At 40.0% G+C, this 23,172-nt stretch overlaps 1 protein-coding gene across 1 annotated transcript; it reads left to right on the forward strand.

Annotated features, from left to right (window-relative positions):
* Positions 1–293: 293 nt before the first annotated feature.
* Positions 294–23,172, forward strand: Bet3 (blocked early in transport 3). The gene is made up of 4 exons (XM_067138894.2): positions 294–469; positions 562–756; positions 840–1,022; positions 22,349–23,172. Exons 1-4 carry the CDS (start codon positions 431–433, stop codon positions 22,466–22,468), a joined length of 537 nt encoding a protein of 178 aa, XP_066994995.1. The 5' UTR covers positions 294–430; the 3' UTR covers positions 22,469–23,172.

The following is a 23,172-nucleotide window of genomic DNA, read 5'->3' on the forward strand; positions in this document are numbered from 1 at the left end:
TGTATTACTTGCGAGTGCTATTTTGGATTCTTCGTGTGGGTGCAGCTTTAGACGCAGTGTGATTGCAAGATTGGAAGTTTCCCGTATGACAACAGTCTATTCTAGCAAAATATGGTTGTTATGTGATATAGTGAAGTTCAGTGTTTTGTGTTTTTCTACTTGCATGCTCAAGCATCAGTTATTGAACTGAGGTTTTCATTTATACTAGTGTGTTTACATGAGTAAGCGAGTATTGACTGGGTGAAATGTCGTAGACACAGCCCATAAGCATCAGCAAGCAAGCAAGCAGAACAAGAACAAGATCCTTGGATCGAGCAGGCAGTGGTTTAACAGATGGTTGGGCGTTTCGTTGCACTTTGTTTTCTTTGTGAAATTGTTTTTTGTGATTGTGATTCCTTGTGTGTAATCAAAGTTTTCGTTATTTGAAGAAATGTCACGACAAGGGACGCGCTTGGATTCAAAGAAAGTTGTATGTGTATTTCTTTATTTGGTATGTGCTTGAGGATAAAATGTTAGGTTATAAGCAATCTGTCAATGCATGTGAGATTTGTTTTCTTGCAGAACTCGGAACTGTTCACCCTGACTTACGGCGCTCTGGTTTCTCAGCTCATGAAAGATTACGAAAATGTAGAAGATGTGAACAAGCAGTTGGAAAGGATGGGCTATAATATTGGTATAAGACTAATCGAAGATTTTCTTGCCCGAACAAGTTCGGGAAGATGTTACGATTTCAGAGATACAGCTGAAAAAATTCAGGTTATTACATTGACTGTCTTCACGATGTTATGTTGGGATGGTTTTGTTGTCAGCCTTATTGATGTTGTGTTGATTTGTTTAAGATGGGCTTTCGAATATACCTGGGAGTCGCCCCAACGATCGCTAACTGGAGCCCAGCTGGCGACGAGTTTTCTCTTCAATTTGACAATAATCCGTTGACAGAGTTTGTGGAACTTCCAGATCACTGTCTTAATTTGAAGTATGCCAATGTTCTGACTGGAGTAATCAGAGGAGCTTGTGAAATGGTTAGCTTCTATTCTTTTCAAGTCTGTTTGTCTTTATGATTAAGAGCTTGAATTCATGAAAAGGTGTAGTTTGAAAGCTTATCTTTATTTACAGAGAAACGTAGTTAAGGTTTAGAATATGATTCCTATTCTAAGTTTTTTAAAATTTTCTTCAGATCACTTATTCATCTCCAATATTTTGACTATACTGTAATATTGAGCAATTTCTCCAGATCTTGGCAGAAATAAAGAGTCTGCTCTGCAAGCATTAGGCCTATTACTTAATATGTTAGTTTCATTGCTGCTAGTCTTACCTAGAAATGATTTTGGAGGAGAGATATGTTCATTACGCCTGCCAGTGTCCAACCCACCTGCCCCTAGGAGTATATTCACTTTTGTAACCTAAAGTAGTGGTCCAGGCACCATTATCCATTGCTTCTACCAAGGATCACGGGCATTGGCTGACGTTACCAACCACTGCAAACCAACCCCGCCACATGGCACCACAGCCCTTGAAGGGCTTTGGCCTACCAAGCGACCACTACTCAGCCCAATGGCCTGCAGATTACGAGGTGTAGTGTGATCAGCACGACGAATCCTCCCGGCCATTATTCTTGGCTTTCTAGAATGGGACCGCTATCTCACCGTCAATAGCTCCTCAATTCTAATCATGTAGGCTGAGTGAACCTCGAACCAGCCCTCAGGTCCAGGTAAAAATCCCTGACCTGGCCGGGAATCGAACTCGGGGCCTCCTGGTGTGAGACCCCTATACCACGGGGCCAGCTAACCACTGCAAAAGAAAAAAGACTAAAAGAGGCCCGCAAAGTTTGAAAGTGTCATGGATTCGGATGGTAACCTTACACTTTCTCAATTCCTCCTTTAATCTCGGGGTGTACTACAAGAAATGAAGGTCATTTATTAGCTTTAACGTATTTTTGCACATTCAGACCAATCTCTGCCATGAGAACAGGGGCCACACTCCCTTCGAGAGGCTCTTTTCTATCGCCTCTGCGCATAGTGTCCGCACGGCAAGAAAAAAATATATCCATATCAAACCAACAACCAACAGTTGGCAGCAGTGCTATTCTACTCACCTCTACTTACCTCAGCGCTACTAGTAGAAACCTAAGTATTAAACAAAGGACGGTCACTTCACGTGCGAGTGATGCCTTGTGTTATTAACTTGCAGAACGGACACTACAGCTTTGCCCAGATCTTCTGCAGATTTACCATTGTTCTGGATCGGTTAGACCGTGACAGTCCAACCTTTTCATATACTTGGGCACACCTGATTTTTTGGATATGGAGGCGTGAGTGCCATTTGATAATTACAGTAATGATATTAATTATAATAGTATAGAAACATGTAGGGTAATACTGACTTAATATTTTGAAACATATCTTATTTACATAATTAATGTTAAATCTGGCACTGCATATTTGCTGCAAGTTTAGGACATGTATTACCTACTATTCCCATTCACTATTAAAAATGTAGATTTATAACCATTGTGTCATGATTAGAATTGCTGTATAAAATAATATTGCAAGTTAATAACTGATGTATACTTTTCACAGTCAGTATAAATACAAATTGAGGTTGTGAAAATTTAATTATTCACTGAATATAAATAAATAAAAATGAAATCTAAGTGAAGGAGAAGAGCAAATAAATGCACTTATGAATAACTAGCACACTGCTTCTTGTCACGATACAATCGGAATTCGTCGAGCTGAACGGCTCAGACAGAGCCACTGGGCTTCAGACCCCCACTTGGCAGGTTCGATCCTGACTCAGTCCGGTGGTGTTTGAAGGTGCTAAAATACATCAGCCTTGTGTTGGTAGATTTACTGGCACGTAAAAAAACTCATGAGGGACAAATTCCGGCACCTCAGCGGCTCAGAAATCCAACAAAGTAATTAGCGGGACATAAAAAAATAGAATTACAATCTGAATTCAACTGATGACTCCATTAAACTACCTATTCCACGGCTGTGAACAGCAGATATGTACTTTGTAAGAATGTAATAACAAAGGATTTATGGAACATACACAATGCAGTCATTTCATGGAAGGTTTTATTACTTACTTACTTACTCCGTGGCTCTACAGTCCTTTAACGACCTTGGCCTCCTTGACCACAGCTCTCCAGTCGTCGCCACCTCCTGACTCCAACGGTCCTCAGATCAGTCTCCACATCCTCCAGCCATCTCATCCGGGGCCGACCTCTCCTTCTCCTGCCCCCAGGGTGTCCTGTCAGTGCTTTCCTTGGAAGTCTTCCTTCCTCCATCCGTTGTACATGCCCCAGCCATCCAATTCGTCTCATTTTGATTGATGTCACTAAGTCCGGCTCGTTATACAATAATCTTATTTCTTCATTTGTTCTGATTCTCCATAAATCTCCCTCCTTCACCAGTCCAAATATCTTCCTCAGTACTTTCCTTTCCCACACATTTAATCTCCTCTCTGTGGCCTCAGTCAATACCCATGCCTCACTCCCATACATAAGCACTGGTTTAATTATTGTTTTGTAGAGAGTCAGTTTTAATTTCCTGCTTAAGTTTTTACTTCTCAGAAGGGGATACAGTGCCCTGTAGGATCTGTTGGCAGCCTTAATTCGATTTACAATATCTGTCTCAACTTTATTTTCTGATGTTATTACTGAGCCAAGATATGTGAAGCTATCTATTGCTTCAAAGGTGAAACCATCCACTTGGAGCTTTTCAGTGTTCCTTCCATTTCTCTCCGTTACCATATATATAGATTTAGCCTCACTTATCTCCAAGCCCAAGGACCCAGCCGCATCTTTCAGCTCCCTCAAGGCAGTTGTGCCTCGTTTCTTCTAGTAGATATCACCACATCATCTGCGTAAGCCAAAATTTGGATCAGTCTATTGTAAATATTACCACCCGGATTAGTAGTTACTGATCTTACAGCTTTCTCCAACACTAGATTAAATAACACTGGCGATAAGGGGTCTCCCTGCCTTAGGCCTTCTTCGGTTCTGAAAGATCTTGACAGACTTCCCTGCACTTTTACCTGACTTCTGCTGTTCTCCAGGGTCATCTTAGTCAATTTTATTAACTTCTGTGGGAATTTAAACTCCTTCATTGTTTCCCACAATGTCGATCTCTTAACTTTGTCATTAGCTTGTTTAAAATCTATAAAAAGATGCCCTAGACGAACGTTGTATTCATATGTCTTTTCCAGAGTCATTCTCATGGTGAAAATATGGTCCATCGTCGATCTTCCAGGTCTGAAACCAGCTTGGTACTCCCCTATAATTCTTTCTGCTCTACTACTAACTCTCTTTGTTATGGCTGTAGAGAGGATTTTGTATACTATACTCAGTAAGGATATACCTCGATAATTCTTGCATTGCACGCGTGACCCCTTCTTATGTATAGGACATATATTTGCTAGTGTCCAGTCCTCCGGCATTGTACCTGTTTCCCATACCTTTTTAATTATCTCGTGTATTTTCTTCACCAACACTTCTCCATGTTTTACCATTTCTACTGTTATGAGGTTATTCCCTGGGGCTTTACTGCTCTTCAATTGTTTTATAATATCTCTTATTTCTTCAATCGATGGTGATCCCATATCGTCTTCATCCTCATCTCCATTCTCCTCATCCCTCTCTTTCTCCTCACACTCATCTCCATATTCACCCTCCTCATCTCTCTCTGAAGTTTCCATATGGTCTGATCCTTCTTTTTCTTCATTTATTGGTCTGACAGCAAGTAATGTTTCAAAATGTTTTGCCCATTTTTCCAGAATTCGTTCTTTCCCAACAATGAGTCTATCAGTCTCATCCTTAAGCATATTCACTCTGGGTTGATATCCCTTCTTTACTTGTCCAACCCCATGGAAGAATTTTCTGCCTTGTTTGTTTTCAGAATTCTTCTGCATTTCATCCACTCTCTCCCTTTCTTCTATTCTTTTCTTGTACCTTATCAATGTCTTTGCTATTCTCCGTTTCTCTTTAAAAACTGCCATATTATTTCGAGTGGGTCTCTGTAGCATTCTTTGTCGGGCAAGATTTCTCTCTTCCAGAACCTTATCCACTTCTTCGTCATACCATTTATTTCTACTCTGTTTCCTTCTCTCTCCAAGTACTTCCTGTGCCATTGTATTTATTGCTAGCTTGGTTTCCTCCCACATTGTGTTGATGTCCACATCTCCGTTTCTGCCCATCTGTAGCTTTCTTTGCAGCCGGTCTCTATACTCTTCCTCCTTCTTCTCATCCCTTAACATTTCTACATTATAGATCTTGCTCTGCTCAGCTCTGTCCCTGGGTTTAATTGCCAGTCTTTCTCGAAACTTGATCCTCACCAGTATGTGATCTGAATCACTGTCTGCATCACGCATGCTTCTCACATCCATTATATTGGAGGCATGTCGCGCATCTATCAGCACATGGTCTATCTGGTTCTTTGTCAGACCGTCCGGTGATATCCATGTCTCTCTATGGATCTCCTTTTGGGGAAAATGTGTGCTCTTAATCACCAGCTCCTTGCTAAAGGCAGAGTCAATCAATTTCCACCCGTTTTCATTTGATTCTTGGTGTTTACTATGATATCTTGCCACTGGGTGGTTTTCTTTCTCTTTGCCTACTTTGGCATTATAATCCCCTAGGACAACTTTAACATCATACTTGGGCAACTTGTCATATACTTGCTCCATTTTTTCATAGAAATGTTCTTTCTCTTCCTCATCGGCATCCTCTGTTGGGGCATGGACACTAATTAGTGATATGTTGGCAAATCTCCCTCTCAATCTTAACCGGCATCGTCTGGGGCTTATTGCTTCATATTCAATCACATTATGACTGACCGATTTCTTGACCATAAACTCTGTTCCTATTCTATTTTCTTCCTCCCCACTATTGAACAAAATATAGTGCTGTAGATCTGTCACCTCGATTGTCTTCCATCTTATCTCCTGTAATGCTGCCACATCTATCTGATATTTAAGTAATTCCTCCTCCAATTTTCTACTAGCCCTGGCCTGAAAGATACTTCTCACATTCCATGTTCCAATATATCCGTAATGTTGCCATTTAGCGCGCTTTAGTTGTCGTAAGTTTGGGACCGTCCGGTTATCTTGATTTGGTTTCTGAACAATATGTAGGTTTGTGGTAGTGGAGTTGTTAGCCCCACGTACCAACGCCCAACCTGGAGGACCAGGGTATCACTCTTAGTCTGGATCATCACCTTAGACCTGTCCGGCTTGGGTGGCCCTACCAGGAGCATATGCTCCCGCCGGCATAGCTCTAAGGATCATTTGAACACGCAAGCCTCCAAAACACCCGCAAAATGTATTTTGCCTTCGTCAAGGTGGTGATACCATCGGGAGGATGGAAGGTTTTATAACTGGGAAATACAAAGTGTCACTATATTCACCTAATCCCCCAGCCTTTCTCTATAATGCTTGGCACTCAACAGGATGCAGGGATTAAAATGTACAGAGCTGTTGTAATACAGGGTGTACTTTCACTTGAGAGAAATATCAGAGGAAGTAATCTGTGGAATGAGTACAGCTAAAACTAAGAAGAGAAAGAGGTGATTACAACTGTAGGAATGTCAGGGGAAAAAATTTAACCCTTAACTTCAAACATCGGTTAAAGTAGGTACAATTAAATTGCATCTGGAGGGCACTGTAAGAAGTATAGCGTGGGTGCCATGGCCTGTGTTAGACCATTGTTCCTGACAGATCACATTTGCACAGCAAGCAAAGGGATATACAAAATAGTAAGTTACATTAGGCCGCAAATAACAATCTACTCCAGTAATCTCAGAGTTTTGATTTCTTTTTTCTCCCTGGATTGTGATTCCTTTTCGAAATCCCTCTTTGATATCCTGTACCTCTTATTCTGTATAAGCACTGAAAAGTATAGGGGATAAACTGCAGCCCTGCCTCACTCCTTTCTAGATTGCTGCTGCTTTTTCAGAGCCCTTGATTCTTATTACTGCAGACTGACTTCTTTCTTGGAATCTGATCACAATCCCCTTCAGAATCTCAAAATAGTTTGGTCCAATCACTGTTACCAAATGCCACATACGTTGACTTTTCCTTCTTAATTCGATTTTCCGAGATCACATGTCAGTATTGCTTCATGTGTTGCTACATTTCTTCTGAAGCCAAACTGGTCTTCCAATTTAGCTTCAACTCGACTCTCTAGTCTTTGCAAATAATACATAGTGTGTTGGTGGACATTAGCTTGGTGTCTGTCTTGACAACAATAATTCAGTCACTACACTAGCCAGTGTATATCAGTGTTTGAAGTGAGCAAATTTCTTTTCTTAAGAAAGGCCTTCCTTGCTTGTGCTAGTCTGCATTTTATGTCCACCTTACTTTTTGCCATCGTTTGTTGTTCTGATACCCAAGTAAGACCTTTGTTCCTTATTCAAGTTGTTCGTAGTTATACATCTTAATAACTGAACGAGTTGGCGATGCCTTTAGGGGCGCTTAGTTGTGAGCTTGCATTCGAGAGATGGTGGGTTTGAATGTTTGTAGCCCTGAAGAATGACTTTTCCATCGCTTCCCATTTTCACACCAGGCCAATATCTTAATTAAGGACCGGGCTGAGTGACTCAGACAGTTGAGGCGCTGATCTTCTGACCCCAACTTGGTAGGTTCAATCCTGGCTCAGTCCGGTGGTATTTGAAGGGGCTCAAATGCGTCAGCCTTGTGTCATTAGATATACTGGCACATAAAAGAACTCCTGCAGGACTAAATTCCAGGACCTCGGCGTCTCTGAAAACCGTAAAAGTAGTTAGTGGGACATAAAGCGTATAACATTATTTATTATCCTTAATTAAGGCCACAGCCATTACATTCCCAGTCCTATCACTTTCCCATCCTTGTGTCATCAAAGACCTTTGATGTGTTAATGCGACGTTAAACTATTGGCAAAATCAAGCATCTGCATTATCAGGGGATAGATTTTGCATTCGAGGTCTAAAGAGGCTTCCATTTTCCCACATTTCATGGCTCTTCCATTTTCTTTGCTGATACCTTTAATCAGTGAAGGCTCAGTCCTTCTTTCTTCCACCTTCTTGTTGTTTATAATTTAACAACGTTAATACTTGTTCGTAAATCTAAACGAAGAACATGTACTTCAGCTAGTATCCTGTATATGCCAAGAAAGATACCTTTCCTACAAAACAGGGAATTTCATTTGAAGTGATGACCACATTATCTGACATAATTTCGTATTAGTTACATGCAGATGAACGGAAGTTGCCTCAAGGACACATATATGACTGTATCTTCTCTTGTAAACCGAGAACATTCCTAGGTAGTTCATCTGACTGGAAAACAGATTTTCTTTTTTTCAGCATGCCCCATATGTAGGCATCTGGGGACCATGAGATACAGAACACGGGAAATTAAGTGATCTCGCAGATTAGGCCGTAGCTCCATCTCCTGCATCCTTTGCCGTTGCAGTGGCAGGTTTCTGGCAACATTCGGTAGTTCAGAACATGTTTGTAATTTTAGTACTTGTACTATGTGTTTTGCCACATACTGTATTTAGCTGACGATAAATGACAAACAATTTACTATACTTCCCGGCCTGGGCAAGGCGGTAAAGGCATGCTGGATTCACCCGGGAGGACATGGGTTCGATTACCCGTCAGGAAGTTAGAAAATTTAAGAAACAAGATTTCCATTTCTGGAGGTTCACATGGCCTTGAGGTTACTCATTCTACACCAAAAATGAGTACTAGGTTAATTCCTGGGAGCAAAGGCGGCCGGGCGTAGAGCTAACAACTCTACCCGACCAAGTACCGAGGTAATGGATAGTGGAAGCCTTTATCTTCTACCCCTCCCAGGACCTTCATGGCCTGTATGATGATGACTTTGCTTTGCTTTACAATATTTCCCGTAAAGTGTCCATTGGTGACCTAATGCACGTTACTCCACTCGTTGAACGTCTGGAATGTCTGATCTCACCAAACACAAAAACTTCTCAGATGAAATGCGGGCTGCGAATGAGCATAGGCCCTACAACGTTTTTAGTACCTTCATATTAGTGTGTACAATTTGTCTTTTTTTTTTTCTGGGGCGTTGACCCAGGTGGATCTTTTGCTCCTACTGGCACCATAACCTGCGTGTAATTGGAATGGCAGTAGTATGGAATATTGTGTGTGAGGAATGGAAGATTAAGGACGTCACGAACACCCAGTCCCCAGGCCAGGGATATTAATCATTACAATTAAAACCCCCGGACTTGGCCGGGAATCAAACCCGGGCCGCTGGGTGAGAGGCGGATGTGTTACCCCCTACACTGCAGGGCCAGATTTTGTCAGTCATACTGCCGATCGTAACAGTCTGTAACAGACTGACATCTAAAATTATAGATATTTAATTTAATTATGTAGATAAAGTGAAAGTAAAGTATACGGAATTTATTACCTGTTTTGAAGAAAGTCAATATTTTATGCTCTATTTTTTGAAAGAATGTAAAAAATATTAGGTAGAAGGACTAGAACTTAAAAATCTAGTATTCAGTCTAATGACTCAAGGAGGTGTCAGCTTTTAGACTTAGGAATGCAAGTAAGTATGACAGATTGTAATCCTCGTTAAGGAATAATCCACTGTATTAACTTTACAAGAACTAAACAGCATATGGATAAAAAGAAATAAGTAAGAGTTATGGATGGTATAAAACACGAATATAGGTTGTCACTTTTACCATTTAATATCAATACACTGCAGAAGATGGAAAAAGGAATTCTCTTCTACCAACCAATCAACACTGATCTGCATTCAGGGCAGTCGCCCAGATGGCAGATTCCTCAATGTTGTTTTCCTAGCCTTTTCCTAAATGATTTCAAAGAAATTAGAAATTTATTGAACGTCTCCCTTGGTAAGTTTTTCCAATCCCTAACTCCCCTTCCTATAAAAGAATATTTGCCCCAGTTTGTCCTCTTGAATTCCAACTTTATCCTCATATTGTGATCTTTCCTACTTTTATAAACGCCACTCAAATTTATTCGTCTACTAATGTCATTCCACGCCATCTCTCCGCTGACAGCTCGGAACATACCACTTAGTCGAGCAGCTCTTCTTCTTTCTCTCAATTCTTCCCAACCCAAACTTTGCAACATTTTTGTAATGCTACTCTTTTGTCGGAAATCACCCCCAAAACAAATCGAGCTGCTTTTCTTTGGATTTTTTCCATTTCTTGAATTGGGTAATTCTGGTAGGGTCCCATACACTGGAACCATACTCTAGTTGGGGTCTTACCAGAGACTTATATGCCCTCTCCTTTACATCCTTACTACAACCCCTAAACACCGTCATAACCATGTGCAGAGATCTGTACCCTTTATTTACAATCCCATTTATGTGATTACCCCAATGAAGATCTTTCCTTATATTAACACCTAGATACTTACAATGATCCCCAAAAGGAACTTTCACCCCATCAACGCAGTAATTAAAACTGAGAGGACTTTTCCTATTTGTGAAACTCACAACCTTACTTTTAACCCCGTTTATCAACATACCATTGCCTGCTGTCCATCTCACAACATTTTCGAGGTCATGCTGCAGTTGTTCACAATCTTGTAACTTATTTATCACTCTATAGAGAATAACATCATCCGCAAAAGGCCTTACCTCCGATTCCACTCCTTTACTCATATCATTTATATATATATAAGAAAACATAAAGGTCCGATAATACTGCCTTGAGGAATTCCCCTCTTAATTATTACAGGGTCAGATAAAGCTTCACCTACTCTAATTTTCTTAGAACTATTTTCTAGAAATATAGCAACCCATTCAGTCACTCTTTTGTCTAGTCCAATTGCACTCATTTTTGCCAGTAGTCTCCCATGATCCACCCTATCAAATGCTTTAGACAGGTCAATATCGATACAGTCCATTTGACCTCCAGAATCCAAGATATCTTACTGGAATCCTACAAGTTGAGCTTCAGTGGAATAACCTTTCCTAAAACCGAATTGCCTTCTATCGAACTAGTTATTAATTTCACAAACATGTCTAATATAATCAGAAAGAATACCTTCCTAAAGCTTACATACAATGCACATCAAACTCACCTGTAATTTTCAGCTTTATGTCCATCACCCTTTCCTTTATACACAGGGCTTACTATAGCAACTCTCCATTAATCTGGTATAGCTCCTCTGACCAAACAATAATCAAATAAGTACTTCAGATATGGTACTATATCCCAACCCATTGTCTTAAGTATATCCCCAGAAATCTGATCAATTCCAGCCGCTTTTCTAGTTTTCAACTTTGGTATCTTATTGTAAATGTCATTGTTAATATGTAAATTTTAATACTTCTTTGGCCTTAAATCTTCTCCTCTATCTCGACATTATCCTTGTAACCAACAATCTTTACATACTGCTGACTGAATACTTCTGCCTTAAGTTCCTTCAATTTCTCCTTATTTCCACAGCCTTCTTTCCAGTCTGCACCTTCTTCTTAGTCTCTTTATTTCTCTATTATAATAAGGTGGTCTTTACCATTCCTTACCACCCTTACTGGTACAAACCTGTTTTCGCATTCCTCAACAATTTCTTTAAACCCATCCCAGAGACTGTTTACATTTTTATTTACCGTTTTCCACCGATCATAGTTACTTTTTAGAAACTGCCTCATGCCTGCTTTATCAGCCATATGGTACTGCCTAATAGTCCTACTTTTAAGACCTTCCTTTCTATCACATTTATTTTTAACTATGACAAAAACAGCTTCATGATCACTAATACCATCTATTACTTCAGTTTCCCTATAGAGCTCATCTGGTATTATAAGCACCACATCCAGAATATTTTTCCCTCTGCTTGGTTCCATCACTTTCTGAATCAGCTGTCCTTCCCATACTAACTTATTTGCTATTTGTTGGTCATGCTTCCTGTCGTTCGCATTTCCTTCCCAATTGACATCTGGCAAATTCAGATCTCCCGCTACAATCACATTTCTTTCCATGTCGTTTCCCACATAGCCGACTATCCTATCAAATAATTCCGAATCCATGTCAGTGCTACCCTTTCCCGGTCTGTACACTTCAAATATATCAAGTTGCCTATTATCTTTAGAAATGAGCCTTACACCTAGAATTTCATGTGTCTCATCTTTAACTTTTTCATAGCTTACAAATTCTTCTTTCACCAGAATGAATAAGCCCCCTCCCACCATTCCTACCCTATCTCTACGATACACACTCCAGTTCCGTGAGAAAATTTCTGCATCCATTATATCATTTCTCAGCCATGATTCAACTCCTATTACAATATCTGGTAAATATATATCTATTAAATTACTTAATTCTATTCCTTTCTTTACAATACTTCTACAGTTCAGCACTAACAATTTTATGTCATCCCTACTTGATTTCTATTTCCCTGTTCCCTTATCACCGCTCCGTAGGCCACCCCGATTCCCAGAATGTACCTCCCTACCCTTCCAAACATATTTCCTAACTTATATGTACCACTCCGGTTTAAGTGAAGGCCATCTGAGTGCAGATCCATTTCTCCTACCCACCCATTAGGATCTAGAAATTCCACTCCCAGCTTCCGAGATACCCACTCCATAGTCTCATTTAAATCCCCAATCACCCTCCAGTCAGTATCCCTCCTACACAGTATTCCACTAATAACAATCTCCGCTTTCTTAAACTTCACCCGTGCTGCATTTACCAGATCCCACACATCTCCAACTATGTTGGTACTTATATCAGCTTGTCTTACGTTGTTGGTACCAATGTGAAACACTACCACCTTCTCCTTCCCCTCCTCCCTCTCTTCTACTTTCCTCAACATCTGCCTCAACCTAATTCCTGGATAACATTCTACCCTGGTTCCCTTTCCTCCACACACTTTCCTCACGTGTCTAACGATGGAATCCCCCATAACCAGAGCCTCAACCTTACCCACCTCATTTGATCCCCTCCCCTCCTGGTCAGCCCTATCTTTCCTGATAGCTGCAGAAGCTACTTCCTCCTCCCTTTTCTCCTTCCCAAGACCCTGTTCCACCTGTCTTTTCCTATCCTCTACTCTACATTTCCCTTTCCTACCTTTTCCCTTCCTCCTACTTCCACACATCTCAGCAACAGTTCCCTGTCCCTAATCTTCCCTCTGTTGTTCTACCTGGAGTGACTCGTACCGTTTTCGCACAGACACCTGTCCTGAATTCTGATTTTGAATAGAGCCCTTAGCCTGCAATCTCCTTCCCCTTAGAAAATTAGAGCTCCTGTCTTCTACAACTCCCCCCTTTGCTACCCCTCTTTCTTGTATACCTACTGTAACCTGTACATTGTTTGAGGGAGTACTATCTTCCTTCCTGTCTTCTGTGAGAATCCTAATTATCTCCCTCAAACTCTCCAACTCCTCCCTCATACCCCTCATTGCCTTGCCACACCCACAGTTCGTACATTCGCGCTCCTTAGCCATTCTTTATGGAAAAAATACAAATAAAATGATTTATTTGCCAAAAATCAATGAACGGAGGGATATATTGTCTGGGATTGTACTCAAAGATCACACAACAATAAGGTAATTAATATACGACTACACTATAATACTACTTAGTCGTACTCTATTTTTTATCCTACAACCCCTAACAGGATAAAAACCGCTGTTAATTACTGAATATCGAAAGTAATACACAAGAACTACACAATTCCAAACTGCAATTAAGCCTATCGTAATCAGAACAGAATTTGAGTAAGAGTTTCTACGGATACATCTACTACACCAGTACTACAAATATTTTACAATAATAAAATAAGCACACCATATTCTAATAGGATTTTACTTGTATACTACTGTACAGTACACTACAGTAATTTTTAAACTACTTTCAGACGTATCCTAATTACGATACCGGTACCGTATGTCACTATTAAGCACAAACAGGAATGAAATTTGCAAGAACTACTGTACTCAAAGATTACCAACAAAGCTAAATGCTTACACAAATTATTATTAGTACTACGCTCTAATAGATACTGTACACACGTAAGATAATGCACGAATATAGCAGGCAAGATATGGCACTATCTAAATGTACTGTATCTGTACTACTATGTATCTACACTACAATTTTCAGCTGAAGTGTGGTTATATGAACTTTTACCATTGATGGATTTGTATTATTTTCCCTACTACGCGGGACGGAGAATAAAAGTGTCCTTAAATGCTGAGAAATACCAAAGAAAGTAAGGGAAACAAAAGAGGAGGAGAAGAAGAAATTCTTATCAAGATACACACTCACAAAATAATAATAATAATAATAATACATCAGAATGTGTTGGGAGTTAATGATTTTGGGTAAGGGGAGATAATGAAGAGATAGGAGTTAATATGGTTATCAAACCTGCCAAGTTGGGGTCAGAAGGTCAGCGCCTCAACTGTTGAGCCACTCAGCCTGGCCCTTAATTAAGGTACTAGCCTGGTGTAAAACTGGGAAGCAGTAGAAAAGAGGGAGGGCGGAATGTGGGATAGGTTTGTTCACTAGGGGAATAGTAGCACGCAACATAGTTTATGTTAGGCTTGTAATTGAATGGATGAATGATGTAGATAGATTTAGCAGTTTGAGGGAACAGGTGAGGATGAAGTAGACAAGTTTTATGAAGCACTGAGTGACATCATAGTCTGGGGCAACACTGTAGTGCTAATGGGTGATTTCAGTGCGAGAATTGGAAATAGAACTGAAGGATATAAGAAGGTAATGGATAAATGTGGGGAAGTTATGGAAAGTAATAGGAATGGGAAGCATTTACTGGACTTCTGTGCTAGTATGGGATCAACATCCACATATTCAGTCTTCAAGCATAAAGCTGTTCACTGCTACACATGGGATGATGGGGGTACCAGTTTTATAATAGACTATATCGTAACTAAGGCTCGGAAAATTATGTGGTTAACTTTTCAGAAGTCGGTTTTATTTATGTGCTTAAAAAGTGGAAAATATGATATTGTAAGTTTACAAAATATGTTCTGAAATTTTGGCTCTAATTATACCCACAGTTATTTGAAAATATTGTTGAAACATCCAGCTGCTTGAGTAAATCAGTCCACAATACAATGTTCTGTCATACAGGCTTTCCTCTTAACAGGCTGACGCTTCCTTAATTTTGCCAGAACTTGTTTGCCGGGAAAGTTCTCAAGCTCTTCACAGATAAACACACTTAGAAGGAACACATATGCAGTAGAATCATTCAGTACTATGTGTAATCTATGTATGGATCTTAAATCTTGTGAACAATTATTAATATGAATATCAACACTATCAGTTGGTGGTGATTATTGTCAGTTCATTGGTCCGTATATAAAATAATATTATAAAATATGGACAGGCACATGAAATATATATATGTATAAAATAAGAGTTTTGTCTGTACATTGCTCAGAATTTGAAAAGAATGGTATTCCTGTATCGGTCATATCCACAGTAACAAGGAAATGCACTTTTTACTTTTCCGTAATTTCTGTCTGTCTGTACACGCATCACGAGAAAACGTCTGAAGAGAATTTAATGAAAATCGGTATATAAATTTGGGGGATAAGCCACTATAACTAACGTTATATAGAATTAAATTTCCGATCGTTTATGTCTTATACATTTTTACTGTACCGGCTATGATAACAGATATTCATGAATTTGTACTTTTGTTGCCAAGTCCATATCAACGCCGAGCCACGAGAAAATAGGTTAACAGAATTTAATGATACTTGGGGAATAAGAAACTACAGTCTAAGCTATAAACAATTTTATTCACTCTGGATGAAATTGTAGTTTAGTGGAAGGCGCCTATTTTTAAATACCTATGTTATTGGTCCTATCGAAAAGTACTACATAACAAAAGTTATAGAGAATACAATTTCTGATCATTTGTTTTATTCAGTTTTACCATACCGACTATGATAAGAGTTTAAAGATAAGAATTTCATAATGTTCCATATTTAACTGAGTTCACAATTAAATAGAAAAAATATATATATAGTGGTTCAACCTTTTCAATACAAGTAGAATTAGAAATGTAATGTTACATTCTTAGTTGATTACAAGCAGTATCGGTTTTGACCACTGTTCCAGGTCATCATCAGCCGATCACTTAAAATATTAAAAACAATGCAAATCTTTCACCAGTTGCAGTTCATGAAGCACTATAACACTTTAGAAATTAGCACTGCATGTTGAAAATTCCCAAAAACCTGAAGAAGTTGAGGATCAATCACATAAATGAAGCCAGAAGCAAGTTCTTGGAGAGCAGCAGAACATACACTATGTGATTAAAAGTATCCGGACACCCCCAAAAACATATGTTTTTCATCTTAGGTGCATTGTGCTGCCACCTACTGCCAGGTATTCCATATCAGCGACCTCAGTAGTCATTAGACATCGTGAGGGAGCAGAATGGGGCGCTCCGCGGAATTCATGGACTTCGAACGTGGTCAGGTGATTGGGTGTCACTTGTGTCAGAAGTCTGTAGGCGAGATTTCCACGCTCCTAAACATCCCTAGGTCCACTGTTTCTGATGTGATAGTGGAAACGTGAAGGGATACGTACAGCACGAAAGCGTACAGGCCAACCTCGTCTGTTGACTGACAGAGATCGCCGACAGTTGAAGAGGGTCGTCAAGTGTAATAGGCAGGCATCTATCCAGACCATCACACAGGAATTCCAAAGTGCATCAGGATCCACTCCAACAAGTACTATGACAGTTCGGCGGGAGGTGAGAAAACTTGGATTTTATGGTCGAGCAGCTGCCCATAAGCCACACATCATGCAGGTCAATGCCAAACGACGCCTCGCTTGCTGTAAGGAGCATGAACATTGGACGATTGAACAGTGGAAAAACGTGTGGAGTGACGAATCACGGTATACAATATGGTGATCTGATGGCAGGGTGTGGGTATGGCGAATGCCCGGTGAACATCATCTGCCAACAGTAAAATTCGGAGGTGATGGTGTTATGGTGTGGTCGTGCTTTTCATGGAGGGGGCTTGCACCCCTGATGTTTTGCATGGCACTATTACAGCACAGGCCTACATTGATGTTTTAAGCACCTTCTTGCTTCCCACTGTTGAAGAGCACTTCGGGGATGGCGATTGCATCTTTCAACACGATCGAGCACCTGTTTATAATGCACGGCCGGTGGCGGAGTGGTTACATGACAATAACATCCCTGTAATGGACTGGTCTGCACAGAGTTCCGACCTGAATCCTATAGAATACCTTTGGGATGTTTTTGAACGCCTACTTCGTGCCAGGCCTCACCGACCGACATCGCTACCTCTCCTCAGTGCAGCACTCCATGAAGAATGGGCTGCCATTCCCCAAGCAACCTTCCAGCACCTGATTGAACGTATGCCTGCGAGAGTGGAAGCTCTCATCAAGGCTAAGGGTGGGGCAACACCATATTGAATTCCAGTATTACCAATGGAGGGCGCCACGAACTTGTGCGTCATATTCAGCCAGGTGTCCAGATACTTTTGATCACATAGTGTACGTGCTGACCAGCACTGTGCTTCCATATGTTTATGAAACTCGCAAATCTTTCACCATTTGCAGTTCATGAAGCACTATAACACTTTAGAGATTAGTACTGTGTGTTGAGAGTTCCCAAAATCCTGAAGAAGTTGAGGATCATCGGCTAACCTTTTGTTGTTACTTGTAATACTTGTAACCTTTTTCCCTCGGTATATATGCCTTCTTTAGATCTATGAAACATAACTCTCTCTTCCTCTCGTTGTATTTTTCAATTACCTGGTGCATACTGAAAATCTAATTGTGACAGTCCCTCTGTGGTCTGAAACTACACTGGTTTTCATCCATTTTACTATCAACTACTGATAACACCCTCCCTTCCAAAATGCCAGTGAATACCCAGCCTGGCATACTGATCAGTGAAATACATCGATAGTTGTTGTAATCCTTCCTGTTCCCTTGCTTGTAGATAATTGCAGTTACTGCTTTTGTCTAATCACAAGGTACCTTACTAATATTGCATTCTAACCGTATTACTCTTAGAAGCCATTTCACTCCTGCTTCCCCACTATATTTCACTATTTCAGTTCTGATTTCATCTACTCCTGCTGCTTTATGACAGTGGAGTTTATTTACCATCATTTTCACTTCCTCAAGCATAATTTCACCCATGAGCTGGGTTGTTCGTGATGTCATCAGGAAGATTTTCTTTTATGTTGAGAAGATTTTCAAAATATTCCTTCCACCTGTCCGGTGATTCCCTGGAAACTACTATCAGTTCGCTGCATTTACCCAAAACACTATTCATTTCCTTTTCCCTCCCTTTCTTATATTCTTTATTACTGTCCAAAAAGGTTTCCTGCCACTTGACCTAGCCTTTCCCATGACTTCTTGGATTCAATAATGATTTGTTTCGTTTTGTTTCTTCCACATGTATCTGTCTGCGTCAGTCCTTGTTTGAAGCCATTTCTGATACATCTTCCTCTTACGTTTATAAGCTGCCCTCACTTCATCGTCCCACCAATATGTTCACTTTTTCCCATCTTTACACACAGTTGTTCCTAAGCATTTCCGTGCTGTTTCTATTGCAGCATCTCTGTATGCCGACCACTCTCTTTCTATATACTGAATCTTCCTATTGTCTACATATAAACCCCATGGCACTACAGCCCTTAAACGGCCTTGGCCTACCAAGCGACTGCTGCTCAGCCTGAAGGCCTGCAGATTACGAGGTGTCGTGTGGTCAGCACGATGAATCCTCTCGGCCGTTATTCTTGGCTTTCGAGACTGGGGTCGCTATCTCACCGTCAGATAGCTCCTCAATTCTAATCAAGTGGGCTAAGTGGACCTCGAACCAGCCCTCAGGTCCAGGTAAAAATCCCTGACCTGGCCGGAAATCGAACCCGAGGCCTCTGGGTAACAGGCAGGCACGCTACCCCTACACCATGGGGCTGGCATTGTCTACATATACTTCTGTCTAATCTCCTCATCCTGGAGATTCTCTACATTTATTCGTCTGCAGACAAATTTCACTTTCTCTATCCTAGGCCTAGAGATACTTACTTCACTACAAATCAGATAGTGGTCTGTATCATCCAAAAATCCCTGGAATACCTGCACATTCCTAGCAGATTTCCTGAATTGAAAGTTGGTTGTGATATAATTTATTATTATTGTGGTGCCGCTATTCTCCCATGTACATGTTGAATAGCATTATACTTGAAGAATTTATTCATAACTGCTAATCCCACATGCCGGCCCCGCGGTGTAGGGGTAGCGTGTCTGCCTCTTACCTGGAGGCCCCGGGTTTGATTCCCGGCCATGTCAGGGATTTTTACCTGGACCTGAGGGCTGGTTCAAGGTCCAATCAGCCTACGTGATTAGAATTGAGGAGCTATCTGACTGTGAGATAGCGGCCCCGGTCTAGAAATCCAAGAATAACAGCTGAGAGGATTCGTCGTGCTGACCACACAACACCTCCTAATCTGCAGGCCTTCGGGCTGAGCAGCGGTCGCTTGGTAGGCCAAGGCCCTTCAAGGGCTGCAGTACCATGGGGTTTGGTTTGGTTTGGTTAGATTTGGTTTGGCTAATCCCATACTAGCACAGAAGTGTAGTAAATACTTCCCATTCCTATTAGCTTCCATATCTTCCCCACATTTATCCATTACCTTATTGTATCCTCCAACCCTCGCATTGAAATTACCCAGTAGCACTATCCTATCCTTGTTGTTGACCCTCACTACAATGCCACTCAGTACTTCATAAATTGTTAACCTCATCCTCATCTGCACTCTCACATGGTGAATACACAGGCACAATTTTGGTCGTAATTCCTCCTAACAGCCAAATCTACCCAAGTCATTCATTTGCTCATTTACATGCCTAACTGGAACTATTTTGCGTGCAGTAGTATTCCTGATGAAAAGTCCTACCTCACACTGCCCTTCTCTTTTAACACCTGTTAAGAATACTTTATAATCCCTATCTCTCCCTTGGTATGTCCCCTTAACCGAATATCATTAACTCCTAGCACATCAAGGCGCATCCTCTTTGCTGCCCCAGTCAGTTCTACTTTTTCTTTCTTTCTTCCGTAAGCTCCATTGATATAGCTCCCCATTAATTCCATTTTGTTTGCCAAGTTGTTTGCAAGGAGTCCCTCGCCTGTCAAATGTAAATGGGACTCTGTTACTTTCATAGGTCTGAGGCTTACTTAAAACATCCTGAATGTACTCGGTGAAAATTCTATGGAAGATGCTACCTTACTTAGAGCCCCACTGAGAATCTCTCCTTTAACGGGTTAGGGACCAACAGTGGATTGTATAGTCATAGCCGCCTGAGCACAAGGAGGGCCATGAATCAGTATATGTCCAAGATGCCCTCTTCCATTCCATAGTATTGCAACTGTTATCCCGATTTTCAGGACTACTTACTAGGCCATTCAGCCGTTGCCCATGCTTCACGAACTAGGATGTGACTACAGCAACCCACACCATAAACCATTATATGAAGCGACATATTTCTTCAAATCGAAAAATTGATCAAACATTTACTGTCATTAGTTTGGACATCTCGCTCCATCAAAAAATATAGACATTTCTCAACACTTTCATAAGAGAGTTCATTTGCTGTAAGAAGCAGCCATTTGAAACAAGAACATTCATTAAATGCGTATGTACGGCAGAATACGGTCCTCAAAATCATTATCATGCATTTTACTCAGCATTTTTATAGTTTATGCTCAAAATCATTATCATGCATTTTACTCACCATTTTTACAGTTTATGACTGAAAATGTTCCCCATGCGCTGCCAAACATAATCGGCATCTCCTAATGAAGTTTTCGGTTACACTACCAAGTTCTTCAGCACTGATGGATGCAATTGCAGCTCTTATATTGCCTTTAAGTTTAGTGTGTGAGGGTTGTTCCCATAAACTACATTTTTTTAACATTCCCCACAAATAAAAGTCACATGCCGTTAAATCTGGGCTACGAGGGGGCCACAGATTTTTACTTATGATCCTCGTACCAAACACGCTTCAGTAAGGAGATAACGACCTTTACGTCTATTTTTATTGTTTACTGAACCTGTACCTTTGAATCTCTCAGTTGTTTTATTGTCCGATTGGTAGGAATGGGTCTCCCTGGAAATTTCGCTCGAAACTTTTGTCTTGTCCTAACGTACGATTTTCTACACTTAATGTAAGTATTGTGCAGATATACATGTTCACGTAACGAATATTTCACATACATTACAGCACTATACACAATCACAATAAAACACTATACAATACGACATACAGTACGCAGTAGCTTCATTGAACACCCTACCATCTCGGAGCTCAGCTCTCAGCAACTGCAGGAAGTGCTGGAAACCGCGTGCGCCAGCGGCCGGTACCGGCCTGTCATCGGCGGCCAAGGTCGAGCGAGAAAGTCCTTGCCAAGCATAAATAAAGACCCTGTACATGCAAACACCAGCTGAACATGTTCATAATTTTCTCTTTCTTCCCATCTCATTTGCTCTCCTAGTTAGGTATTCACCTAATATTTTTCCTCTCATGCCAGCCATTTCGTAGCCCTTTCCTAGCTTCTAGGAGCTTTAAATTACTACTGTCTGAAGTAGGTATTTGTTGGTAGTAATTGAAAACCATTAACGTTTGTACAATTAACAGATGTTGGTTAATGAATCAGCTGTTTAACGTTCATTACTTGTATGTTGTGATTTATGATGGAACCATGTTAGAAGTTTATCCTCGTAATTTATCCCATCAAGTTGTGTCCCCGTCAACTGAAGAATTTATCAATATTTAGAAGTACAAGGTTTGTTTACATAGCCTAATTCATGAACAGCGTTTACAATATTATCCGCATGAACAGCATTTTCATTATTATCTGCTATTCATATTTTAAGAAAAAAGATTAATTTGCTGCCATGTAAATATTGCATTATTTGAGATTATAGTGATATTTTAGATTGGCCTTGATTTTTCAAAATATATTCAAAGGCATGCTAATACTTCACTGGAAGGCCTTCTATTATGCGAATACAATTGTCCTCACTGAGGAGAGAATCAGTTTAATTAAGTGTATAAAAATTATATTTCGTAAAATCATTAAGCAGTTTTCTCAGATCGCTCTCTCACTTATCAGAGACAGTTTATTGGTCGTAAGTTTTGTTTTTGTGATGCAGCCCAGTTGGTGTACTTCCTTTATGGAGTGAATTTAACTTCTCGTTTCCAAGTTATAAATTTCTCTTATGTTAATAATCAGCAAATGTCTTGTGAACAAACCTGTGATCAGTGCATACATTGAATTCATATTATTTCCATAACGCAAGAATCATTTGCTTCATTTTGTTCATAGGTGCAGATGGAGGTAACATCTTGGTTTGTTCAAGACCAGCTGAAAGGAGATAATGTCACGGAACTAAGAATTAAGTTCATTAAGCGACTAGAAGATGCTATTCCAGCTGGTGAAGATTAAAATGTTGGAGAAATATCAGCGTTATAAACAAGATATATACAGACGCACTTAACTAGCTTTGGACTAGTTACATCCCATGGTCATTATTTCTGTAAGAGACTGATGTGAAAATCTGTTTCCATGATGCAGGAAAACTAGTCTTTGTAAATATTGTTTCACCTCTTGAAAGTTGTGTAATGTGAGAGAAGGAAACACAGAACCTTGCTAAAAACTTTGTTATCCAAGTGTCTTCTTTCTACTCATTTCTTGTTGTATAATGTGCTAAGTAAAAAATATTTTAAGAGATATTCCAAATCATACACACATTGTTTCCAATGTTAATGATGATGTTTTATGTCCAAATAAAACCCCTTCTATTCCCCCTTGTCTGCTAATGGTAAACAGTACAATTTAAACATCAATTGCTTAGACACTATTAATTGTATAAAAATGTAAATAGTATAAAAATAAAGTTGAAATTATGTTGTTGTTTTTTTTTGTACATACAGTTTTTTTATGACCATTGTAGAAAATAATTTTATTTGGAGCTTTAAATGTTTTATTTAGTTTTGATCTATTAACAGGAAGTAACAGTTATCTATTAGTAGACTTATGATTGTTAAAATACATTTTAAGTTGTAAAGCTTCACTTCTGTCACTACCCACCATCATTTTTCTGTATCCAAAGTTAGCCTGATTAAAAAGAAAACATGGTTCCTCTCCAA

Source organism: Anabrus simplex, chromosome 1, assembly GCF_040414725.1.
Source record: "Anabrus simplex isolate iqAnaSimp1 chromosome 1, ASM4041472v1, whole genome shotgun sequence".
NCBI lineage: Eukaryota > Metazoa > Arthropoda > Insecta > Orthoptera > Tettigoniidae > Anabrus > Anabrus simplex.